The sequence below is a fragment of the Somniosus microcephalus genome, chromosome 25 (assembly GCF_052327205.1).
Source record: "Somniosus microcephalus isolate GS21.2 chromosome 25, FLI_Smic_1.0, whole genome shotgun sequence".
Lineage (NCBI taxonomy): Eukaryota > Metazoa > Chordata > Chondrichthyes > Squaliformes > Somniosidae > Somniosus > Somniosus microcephalus.
Window position 1 is genome coordinate 42,056,961 of NC_141011.1, and position 12,418 is coordinate 42,069,378.

Here is a 12,418-nt window from a genome sequence, read left to right on the forward strand (position 1 = left end):
CCGCATTGTCTCACCGTGATCAGAGGGAGAGGCACCGCATTGTCTCACCGCGATCAGAGGGAGAGGCACCGCATTGTCTCACCATGATCAGAGGGAGAGGCACCGCATTGTCTCACCGTGATCAGAGGGAGAGGCACCGCATTGTCTCACCGTGATCAGAGGGAGAGGCACCGCATTGTCTCACCATGATCACACAAAGGTAAACATCGACTAATTTATATTCAACGAGATGTGTATGGATTTATTAACAAGCCTTACCATCAAGGTTTGGTGGCATTGTCCCATCAGGATAGACACCGTCCTTCATAAAAACGAGGAGCTCGTCGCCCGATTTAACCTCCTTAATTACTTTATAGTAAATCTGGAAACAAGATTAAGAATTGAATTAATCTAGGCTGCTGAATAAACAGGGATTCTGTAGATTAACAGTGACTAATACTGTTACTCCATTACTGCAACTCCCATTTACGGGGCTGGAACGCAAACCTCAGTCCTGAACATCATTCTGACTCACTTATCCACAATTGTGTTCCAACCCAAAGTGAAAAATTCACTTGCTTCACGTCACACTCCTCATACAGAGAAGCATTAGTGGAGTCTGCAATCCAGCTAAAGTATAAGAGACTGGAATAGTGCATATTCCAAACGCTTAAGAACAAGTATTGAGATATCAATCAGAAAATGTTAACTGGCTCACTGCTTGAGGCTGGACTTGTAGCTGTCATTTTGAAGCCTGCTGGTTCTCAAACTGACAGCAGTGACAAAGGCATTTGGTTTACGGACCAGCTCAGTAAAATAGGCCTTAGTCACAACCACCATTTTGATAATTCCAAAATGGCGTCTCCGACTAACACAGAGCCACTAAAGGACTGAACATGGCAACAGTGGGTATCAGAGATGGATGCCTGATATTAAAAGACTCAGAAAACCTCTGTTCAGCCAGTGGCCACTTCCTGTGCCTTGGTGGTGTGGCTCGTATCTGCAATGGGGAAGACGGAATGGTTTATTATGTTTCATTGAACACTCTACACTCCAAGCAACTAGGGCTCGGGCTCGGGCTCGGGCTCGGGCTCTTGATCGATGGGCCAGCGAAGAGAAGCAAAAGTTCTGAGCTCAAGCCCTCAGGAGTGAGGAGTAAGCCAACCGTGGGAAGCTGGAGCAGATGGTGAAAGAACGATGCCAAAAGTACCAAGGTCATTGACTGTGGATTGAGGATGGCATTTGATGAGAGGGAAGAACCCAGGTTTTCCACTGTACCTTTTAGCACTGTGTGCTGACAGTTACCATGTTTCTATTCATCAACACGTTTAAAGCCTTAGATTGAGCAGCGTGTTTCAAAAATTTTCTTTGTGGAGGGGGTCCCTTGCGAACACTGATGTGTTCCTAGGGCCCCCCAACCTGACTTCCAAAAGACAGTGGCTGTTACCTGAAGGAAAAGTGTTATCGCAGAAAATGTTTTGTTATTCGTGTGTAGCAACAGAAGTGATGCGAAAATAAGTCAACAAATACAGAAATCTGACAGGAGATGGAATGAAATCTGGTGACCTCCTGAACGCCCTGTGAGCCCCCCCGACCACCCCACGCCCCTTGTGACGCCCTTGGGTCAGGACCCCAGTTTGAAAGCTTATAGTCTAGAGGCAAGAAGGGAATTAAAAAGGATGTCGGGAGAAGAAAAGGAAAAGCAGCTCAGGGCAGAACAATTACATTAGATGCTAAATGCTAACAGAACTTATTTTTGCCTTCGGGATTTGCATTGAACATTTTGTTGGGGGGAAATAACTAGAACAGTGCTTTACTATAACCCGAGCAACACAAGAGCATTGAACAATACACACAACACAGAAAAAACTCACGCACACACACACTCATAGACACGCACGTGCACACACAAACACGAGGTGAAAATTGGTTTTGGGTAGTAGCGCCAATCAGGCAATGGTGAATTGGCAGCAATGTTCCCTCTAATTTTGTTTGGCGCTGCGCAGCCCCTTCAAAAAACCGCGCATGTGTGGTTTTGGTATTGAAAAGCCGACTGCGTGGGTTCCCTGGAGCGCTGCACGGCTGCGTGGCTGCGCAGCTTACAGGAAACATTGATTGGCAGCCCCTTTTACTCTCTACCTAATTTTCTTTTCCACAATGGTAAAGAAAGTGGGCGGGCAGAGTTTAAAAGGAGCTGCCGATTCGCTATTGCTTGATTTGTGCTACTGCCTCAGACTGAGACACACATAAACTAAATACAAACAACACACACACTTATACAAACACACACACAAAAAACAATCGCATACAAACACCAAACACATACAAGTTGCAGCTGGAGTTGGCCTCACAAAGTAGAGGCCAGGGCCAAGTATTCAGTGTCTGGGGGGAGAGTGGGGCAGCCAAATCTCCAACATGTTCAACAAGCCCAGAATGTCAACAAACATCTCTTGGATTACTAAAAAGAAACAGAATCATACTTGGAAATAAACCTGGGAGGGTGTGGGGGTTGGTGGGGTGAGCGGGGTGGTGGGGGGGGGGCGGAGTCAGACCCAGAGAACAGCATGGCGAACGGATGGGTCTTTTTATTATTTGCTCTTGGAGTGCGGGTGACATGGGCAAGGCTGTATTTACTGCCCATCCTTAGTCTGCTCTGAGTATATTAAGAGCCAGCCACATGTTGTGGAGCTGGAGTATTATGTGGGCCCTGTGGGGAAATCAGCTGGGGCTCGTACTCCTGATCACTGTTCAATGACATGAGGTGAGGACAGGAGCTGACCCGGCTGCAAAGGTCCAACAATCTGCCCAGACTCGGTGTCTGGGTGATGCATGAAGAAAAGCTACGTGGGGGAGATACCAGAAGGCAGCCAGCATCCGTGGAATCTCAACCCAGCAAGAGTCAATCCCTGCAGGAGAGGAGCGGGAAAAGACGGGACAAGAGATGAATGCATCAATCCCACAATCTGTGGCACCAGCCCAAATCACAGAGCTGCCACAGCCTTCTTTCCTTTCCTCTGACCCCCTTGCTCGCAAAACAACAACAAAACACATTGTAAGGGGTAAGGTGGAGAGATTTAGTGTACGGTACTTTAGTAGTTATGGAGCTAGACTAGCAACCACAGATATTGTGAGCACAAATCCCACTTGAATTCAATAAGTCTGGTCAGTTGGCGACAGGCACTAGGTAAAATGACCATGAAAGCACCCGAAAAAACCCAAGGGACCTGTCACCCCTTCCCATTCTGGCTTATTGCAGAATCCTCAGCTAGTCAAACAGTGACTTATACACTTAAATGTTCATTCTATTTTCTGTGAAGTGCTGCGAATTCAGTTTGCTTTCCCCCGTGCAAAATTCAAGGAGCTTTTCGAAGGATCAAAGTCTCCCAATTGCCCTTGGTTAATTTAGCTGACAGTCCACAAGACAGTACTTTCATGTCCGAATGAGAGTTAAACGTTTACCCCTCGGCTGCAATTATTTTCTATTGCCACTAGGAGGCCCCCTTGCCTAGCAAAATAGACATTGTCCTTTGTGTCCCGTTGCAACACTTGTTCAGAACTGTTAACTTGCTCAGTTCTTCAGTGAACTCAGCACTTTCATAACATCTCAAGAGAAAGGAAAACAAAGAGCGGTTCAAGATGGGTTTTCTCAAAATATAAAACTGAGTTTTGGCTCTGTGGGGCATTCCTGACAATTTGTTTTTTTAATACAATTTGTTAAAATTTAATAAACAAATTCTTTCCCTTCAATATTTACTTCAACCAGTTTTTCAGTAAGTAAAAAAAAACATTTTGTGACGACATTAAATTTAAAATAATAAATTGTGGGGTTTACTGAAATATGTTCATCTAAACGTCAACAGCAAAAGAAAATTGTGGAACTGACTCGTGTCCCCACAAATGATGGAAGGTTGTGCGGAAACCTGACAGATCATTGCCCAGGGGTGTCACACAACGCTGCCGCAATTGGGGGCTGAAGTGTCACAAAACTCTTGGCCTTTCTCCTCATGATTTGGTGCAGAGATGCAGATTCTCCAGTATTCTGATACGAGGTTGAGCATCTTTAACCGTCCCACTTGTCAGTTCATGTGCTTTTCCACAGTCTCTTCCCTCCTTCTTCCATGCCTTCAAGATCTCCGCTGACACCGTGGGATCAGAGCATGACCCAACTGCGATGTTCTCCTCCCCCCCCACCCACCCCCAGCCCCCACACACCACCTCTTTATTACACCTGCCAAGGACCCTCCTCCCTCTTCCCTTTTACTGGTGTCCCTGCCTTTTCGGAAACAAGGGGGGAAAAATTCAGTTTGTTTGCGCCTCCTGTTAGCACCTTAAGAGGGCGCGAATGGGGCGCAAAGCAACTAGCGCCCGGGCGCGGCGATGTTTGCACCACTCGCGAAATTAACTAGACATTTTGCAGCGGCGCTAAACACTACTGCCACGATCTCCTGCGCCGGCAGATTGTGACGTCAGTCGAGTGCGCAACGCCCCTTTAGCGCCCCAGACCGGATATTGAGTGGCGCCCCCTGCCTTACCGCCTGCCGCTAGCAACGACAGGTTGAGGGGAGCATTATGCTGTCAGAAAGGGACTAGGGGAGCGCTATTTAAAGGCGACCGCTTCCTGCCTTTTTTTGTCGGTGACATTTTTGCACCACGCATTCTGCGAGAGAGAGAGAGAGACTTCTGGAGAGATTGAACGCTGTGTGAAGGAGTTTTGAGTACTGAGCAGCACTTTGCAGGTTTATTTTGATTTGCCCTTCCTTGCTTCGCCAGCGCTCTGAGGTACTGCCTCGCTCCTCGGCCTTTGCACCTTAAGACAGGTGTGAAGCGCCTGATTTAGCGCTCCAATCACCTCCAGGGGCAATGAAAGCCAAGTTTGCTGTCGGAGGCGATAATTAGTGGCAGGCGCTAAATTTTGCGCACGGCCGATAATGGCACCCTAAATGGGGCGATACCGAATTTTTCCCTCAAGGTATTTTATAAATGTTTCCACTGAGGTCTCAGACTCTTGGGAAAGAGACACTCATTTCGGGGATGTAAATGCAGGTTCAATGTCCAGCTTTAAATCTTTGGGCGCAGCATAGAATCGCCACAAAATAAGATCCCGACTGGGGTGTGAGTGACCCCAACCTACCATCTGAACACATTCACAGCATTTCGTTTCTCAGTGACGCCCCTTTTTAGGTTGCGCTATGTTCATGTGGAGCATCTACACTAATCAGTTCTGCCCATTTCTGATGATGGTTAAGCATGATTAAAAGATAGTCTAAAAAACACAGTATATTGCAATAATGAACAATATCTTAATATTTAAAAAGTTATTTTAGTTCTGAACCCCACTGCAGAGCGAAAGGAGAGCTCATTGTGTTTTTTTGTGACTTAGCATTCTGGACAAAACAGGGCAATCAAAAGCCATCAACAAAAAAGCAATAAACAAAAAACAAAAAACAAACTTCATTCATTAAAGAGTTAAGGGTCTCCTGACACCATTAACTCTCTGCGTACTGAATTGCAACACCAGAGGAGAAACCCCTCTCTCCCTTGTCATGGGTTCTGACACTGCACTTTGTAAAAGAAAGTGAAATAAAAACACAAGATATTTCTTAAAATGACACGCGGGCTACACTAGATGCTTCCTCAAGCAGCACTCAGAATAAAATCAGAAATTGCTGACCTGTGTTTGTATTTAAAGATGTGGAACTCTGCTACTGTGGGCCTCAAAGTGCTGGACTTGTTTGTATGCTCTCCAGATAGATAAGTTTCAAACTATTGTAAAGCTCAGAGAACTCCAGTGGATACAGAGCTGTATCAAGCCCCTGTTCAGCAACAGAGACAGAGCCTCCTGCCCTCTAGACCAGCTCTTCAACCCTTTCTTTCCCTGTGTTGGTGAAGTTTTATCTCTCTCTCTCTCCCTCTCTCTCTCTCTCTGAGATCTGCTGAGTGGTTTGAAAGCACATTCTGTCACTCCCACTAATCACATCAGCCAGGCTTGACCTCTGAACCTTCCCCACATTGCGTCTCTATTACTAAGAGATTGCGACACCAAGACCATTCATAAAAGCAGCAAGTTAAAATGGGTGCATCAGTCCTGGCACAGTGGAATTAAAGGACTTCGCCATGTCCTTTTACAGGTCAAGCTTGCAACAAAAAAAAAATTGGGGTTTAAACAAAAGTTGAAGAGCACAGGCAGTCTTTCATTCTAAAACTATAACCCATCCCATAATCAAAACAAAACAACGAAAAAACTGATTTGTCTCAGCCGATCACTTGAACTGTTCACAAGAGACAAATGAAGAAAACAAACAATGAAAACAATCAGTGAAGAACAAGTGAGTGAGACATGATAGATCTGCTCGCAGTTGAAATCCTCAATTTCAAGAACCTTACCGATCCGGTCATATGTAAAACAAGGAATAATGAACGTGTAATAAAACCCAAACTTCCCTGATACACCTGCAACCTACAATACTGAGGCACTGACATAAAGATGCACAGAGATTCTGTGGCGCAGCTTGCTTACTTGCAGAGAGAAGATTCTGTGTTGAGAAGACAGGGTACGGGGCAGGACTGTGGCTGGTGCTGTGTTAGCTGCATGCTTCTTTATACCATCAGGCAGTCATGTACAGAATCAATATTGCGATGCCTGCAAATCCCACCCCCAGCCCTCTCCAGAGTTCACTGCGACTCTGGGTGGCACTGCACCCACCCTGATTTTTATTGAGAGCCAAGTCCAAACTTCAAAGGCAAAAAGGGGGCTTATTCTCTGGAGATAGTTTTCTGCTATTTTACCAGGGTGAGCAGCCGCAGGTGAACAACAGACAGGTAGAACAGGAAGGGCATAGGAGAGCAGGGGTATCCCTTTCTCCACACAGGAGGGCAGTAGCAAACTGCTCCCGCTGCTGCTAAGACTCGAATCCAGAGGCAGTGGCAAGTGTCTTGAGCCTTGAAAGGGCACTGGGGCAGTCACCCTCGCCAGCTCACCAGGGCACAGTAACCGTTCAGTGCTAGTAAAGGTGGGAAGCAACAGCAACTTTTAGGTTTGTTAGTAATGCCAACGTATCGCTCTCTCTCTCTCTCTCTCTCTCTCCATTTGCAATTTCGTAGCCTTTCTTTGCAGTCTACTGTCACTCTCTCCTCTCACTCAAGAGATGGGCTCCTCATCTGTACAAGAAAATCCATTTATGCCCTTTGCTGAGGAGCCCATCCCTCCATTTTAAATTCAGGCAGCATTCCTTGGCAAGTCAGAAGTTAGTCGAGGCAAATAACAAAAAACAATTGCTAAGAAAAAATGCAAATGCTGAAAATCAGAAATAAAAGTGAAAAGTGCTGAAAATGCACAGCAGTCTGAAAGAAGGATAGGTTAACATTCCAGGTGGCAATCTTTATCAGAACACAAATAAAGGCCGGAGTTTTTCGGGGGGTCTGGGGGCGCATTTGGTGGCGGGTCGGCTGAGAAAATGTGTTTTTTTGACAGCGGATAGGGAGCCCGCTATCAACCCGCCTCCATGCTAGTCCCCCAGATGCCAGGTCTGTCAGACCCGACACCAAGTGACGGGGGAGGCAATTTAGATTATTAGATAGATTGTTAAGAGGCAATGAAGTAGTATTTTAAGCTTACCTTTAGATTTTTGTTTGCCAATGGCTTCCCTGTTGCTCGGGGATCACGTCAGGTAAGGAGATCAGGTGTTGTATCAGCATGTGATGATTTCTAAACATGACAGCTGCAAATGGTCTACGAAATCTCCCATTTCATAGGTCTTCACTTTGCAAGGTTAGAAGCTGTAGCTTACTGCATTTGGAAGACAGATTGAGCTTTATGCAGCTTGCAAGTGTTTGGAGTAAACTCTCTATCCAGTGTCACCTCATTGGAACAACCTCTCTCACCGTTGACAGATCACTTCTGTCATCTCAACCTCACCTGCCATCTATTCCATAAGCATCGGTGCCCTTGAAACTATCTCATAGAAACATAGAAGATAGGAGCAGGAGTAGGCCATTTGGCCCCTCGAGCCTGCTCCGCCATTCAATGAGATTGTGGTATCTTGAGGTGGCCATAGATGGAGACGGACACTGGTTAACTCCTTAACATGGTTTAATCAACACTTGCACATAAAAGCTTCTGCCATGAGGCAGCCAAAACAAAGAGTACAACCAGTACAGATCAGACTTAACTCAGGAGAGCAATTGCCACAGCACCACCTGGTGGATCAGGTTACTCATAACCTCCCAGGTTACTACACTCCTCCCCCTTTAAGATTGCCGTATGCAATTCTTAAACAATAACCCTTACTAGGTACTACGTTTTAATTAACCAGTATGCTCTAACCATGGTTAACCCCTGACTAATTTAACAGGTTTGTATAAGTCTTTCTGGTTGTTTGCGAATCCTTTGTGAACGTCTTAATTCCACTTGTGGTGGATTCTCAGATTCATTCGCACTTGAGATTGGAGTAGTCTCTGATGTTGGTTTTACTCTGTCCCGCTGTGGCCTGGCAGTACCAGTGTCCACTGGCACCTTATAAGCCGTGCTGGGTCCTGGAACAGCCTCCTCTACTGCCCTTTGTTCCATCTGAGGCAGTTCCCCCTGCTGCCGGCTGAAAAGCTGATCCACATGCCGACAAACCCCTCGACCATCCCCTAGTAACACGGAGTACGACACAGGTCCTGTAATGTCCTGGATTAGTCCTGGTATCCATTTCGGTCCATAACCGAAGTTCCGGGTGTACACAGAGTCCCCTATGGCGAAATGGCGAGTTTTAGTATATTTGTCATGGTACGCTTTTTGGTTTGTTTGTTTTGTCTCAACCTTGCTTTTGAGATCTGGGTGTATCAGGTCTAACGTGCACCGCAACTTTCTCCCCATCATCAACTCAGCTGGAGAAAGCCCCGTGGTAGCTTGGGGTGTTATACGATAACTAAACAAGGCTCTATTGAGCTTGGTCTCCAGGGTGTCACCTGAGCTCTTCCTCATGAGCTCCTTAAAAGTCTGCACGGCTCGCTTGGCTAACCCATTTGAGGCTGGGTGATATGGAGCCGAGGTGACATGTGTGATTCCATTCCTTACCATGAATTCTTTGCTCCCTTCACCAGCAAAACACTGTGCATTGTCGGATACAATCATTTCTGGAATACCATGCGTGCTGAAGCTGTTCCTGAGACAATTCAGTGTGGCATCAGTCGTTGCAGAGCTCACTGGATAAACGTCGATCCACTTTGAGTGAGCGTCAACCAGCACCAAAAACATTTTGCCCATAAAAGGTCCCGCATAGTCTATGTGAATTCTCCTCCAGGGTTTGCTGGGCCACTCCCAGGGATGGAGTGGTGCCCTGGCAGGTGCTTTTCTCTGTTCCTGACATATAGTGCATGACTTTACCTTTGACTCAATTTCAGCATCCAAGTTAGGCCACCACAGGTAGCTCCTAGCCAGTCCTTTCATTCTAGTCATTCCTGGGTGCGATTGATGCAACTGTTCCATCAAAGTAGAGTGTCCCCACTCTGGGACTATGATGCGTGCTCCCCATAGCACACATCCATCTTGGACACTGAGCTCGTGCTGTCTCTGTCTGTACGGCGCGAACTCCGGTCCCTCACGGTGATCTGGCCAGTCTTTCAACACATACTCACAGACCCTTGACAGAACGGGGTCCTTGGCTGTCCAGCCCTGGATTTGCGCTGAAGTCATCAGGGGACTGATCTCCTGATCCAGCATCAGGACGTGCTCCTCAGGGGAAGTACTGCGAGGAGATTTTGAGAGGGGCAGGCGGCTGAGAGCATCCGTGTTCCCGTTTTCCTTGCCGGCTCTGTACGTGATCACATATTCATAGGCTCTTAGTATTACTGCCCATCTCATTATTCTCTGTGATGCCATTTGAGGCACCGCTTTCATCTCATTCAGTAAGCTAATAAGAGGCTTGTGGTCAGTACTGATTACAAACTTCCTCCCATATATGTACTTATGGAATTTCTTTACTCCAAATATAATGGCCAACCCCTCTTTATCAAGCTGTGAATAGTTCTTTTCCGCAGCTGTGAGCGTGCGTGAAACAAACCCGATGGGCCTTTCCGCTCCATCTGGCATGCGGTGGGCCAACACTGCCCCCACTCCATAGGGTGATGCGTCGCAGGACATTATCAGCTCCTTCTTCTCGTCGTAATGCACTAACACCCTGCTGGACTGAAGTAGCTCCTTTGACTGCTGAAACGCTTTCGCTTGCTCTGGCCCCCAACGCCATGGCTCCTCCTTTCTCAGCAGTTTGTGCAGGGGTGTCAGCAGCATCGATAAGTTTGGAAGAAACCGGTTATAATAATTCAGGAGCCCTAGATAGGCTTTCAGTTCAGTCACTGAGGTGGGTGCTGGTGCATCCTGCACTGCCCGCACTTTCCCTGGTAATGGATGGAGGCCTGTGGCATCCACCCGATGTCCCAGGAATGTAACTTCCTTCTCCATGAAACTACACTTACTCCGTTTCAGGCGTAGCCCCGCCTCTTCCAGCCGCTGTAGCACTTTGTCCAGTGTTTTTAAGTGATCCTGATCGTCACTTCCTGTTAGCAGAATATCATCTAAGTACACGGCCACCTTTGGAATGCCCTGCAGAATGCCCTCCATAGTCCGTTGGAATATTGCTGGGCTAGAACTGACACCAAATGGTAACCTGGCGTACGTGAACAGCCCCTTGTGCATGTTCACCGTGACAAACCTTTTTGATTCTTCATCTAGCAATATCTGCTGATACGCATGACTCATGTCCAGTTTGCTGAATCTTTCTCCCCCAGCGAGCGATGTTAACATGTCCTCCATTCTCGGAATGGGGTACTGTTCCAGTGATGATACTCTGTTCACTGTTAACTTATAGTCACCACACACCCTTACGTTACCGTCGGGCTTCAATACCGGGACTATTGGTGCCGCCCAGTCTGAAAATTTCACTGGTTCTATTACTTTGTCCCTTAGCAGGCGATCTAGTTCCGCCTCAACCTTGGTTTTCATTGCAAAAGGTACCGACCTTGGTTTAAAGAAACGAGGCGTGGCATCACTGGCTACATGAATCTTGGCTGTGGCTCCCCTTAAGGTGCCCAGTTCATCCTTGAACACTAACTCATGCTTCATCAGCACTTCTTGCAGTGCCTCTGTACTGTCCTCCATTTTATTCATTGCCTGCCAGTACACACTCAACTCACTGATCCACCCTCGCCCTAACAGGTTTGGCCCTGACCCTGCTACCACTACCACCGTAAGCTCTTTGGTGACTCCTTTGTGTTCCACTTGTACTTCGGTCGCCCCCAAAATGTCCACCTTCTGTCCTGTGTAGGTTTTGAGACTAATGGGGCATGTACCTAGCTCTGGTACTTTTGCTTCCCCCCATAGCTTGGTGTACTCAGTCTGCGACATTATGGTTACACTACATCCGGTGTCAATCTCAAACTTTACTTGACCTCCGTTCACTATCAAATACTGAGTGAGAGGGGGTACATTGGGCCTTGAAGTGTCTATACTGTATACAGTGAAAACCTCCTCACTAGACTCACTAGACTCTTCCTCCTCTTGTATGTAATTTGCCCGCTTTGTGTACTTCTCCCTCCCCCCTTTTGCATGCTTTGCCCCTTTAGCACTGCTTCTCTCACTCACTGCCCTTTTACAGACTTTCTTTAAGTGCCCTATTTTTCCACAATTGTGGCACTTTGGCCTAGAAATTCAGTTGCGTTTACGCCCACTTATTGGCTATAAAGTGGTTTGCGCCTGAAGTTTTTTATCGCCCGAAATTCAGATGGACCCTAACATCGGCGTTAGCCGGTAGCGCCGCGCCGGCACCGATGACGTCATCGGTGTGCGCAGCGCCCCGGTTGCAATGCTATTCCGGCCCGATGGCCAAATTCAGTTGCGGCCGCCTTGCCCGTGGCAGCCGCAAACAGCGTTTGTGAAACGGGGTCTTGCAGCTCCGAAAGGCCGGCGCATAAAGGTGGAGCGGCGGCCGGCCGCTTTCCCGGCGGCCGCCTGCCCGCACCTCCCTCCCCGGACTCCTGCACCACCCCACCGCGGCATTGATGTCTGAGTCCCGCGAGCCCGGCACTTCTCCGTGGTGCCGGGCTCATTTGCCGGGGGAATCCACCGGCGATCTGACGGCTGCAGGCAGCTCCTCCTTAAGAGAAGGAGGAGGCCTGCAGTACCCCAGCCTGCCGCACCGCATCGGGTGCCGCAGCGGCAGCTGGACGCCTGAAAGCGACATTCATCGCCCCTAGCGAGGCGGCCAAACCCTGCAATAGCGCCCGCCGCCGTCTTGGCCCGTCGCAACTGAATTTTAGGCGGGCGCTACGGGAATCCTGGCGAGCGCAAAATTTCGGGCGCAAAAGACCTGGCGGGGCCATACCGAATTTCTAGGCCTTTGTCTTTGCAAACCTGCAGTCCTTTGCATAATGGCTCGTCCCGCCACATTGGTAGCAATCC

At 47.8% G+C, this 12,418-nt stretch overlaps 1 protein-coding gene across 3 annotated transcripts in view; it reads right to left on the minus strand.

Annotated features, from left to right (window-relative positions):
- Nucleotides 1-12,418, minus strand: part of prdm16 (PR domain containing 16) — a 963,872-nt gene that overhangs the window by 101,628 nt on the left and 849,826 nt on the right. For all 3 annotated transcript variants that reach the window (XM_085967282.1, XM_085967281.1, XM_085967280.1), the window contains exon 4: nt 259-361. In XM_085967282.1, the coding sequence (XP_085823408.1) occupies nt 259-361 (103 nt within the window). The remainder of the gene's footprint in view (nt 1-258; nt 362-12,418) is intronic.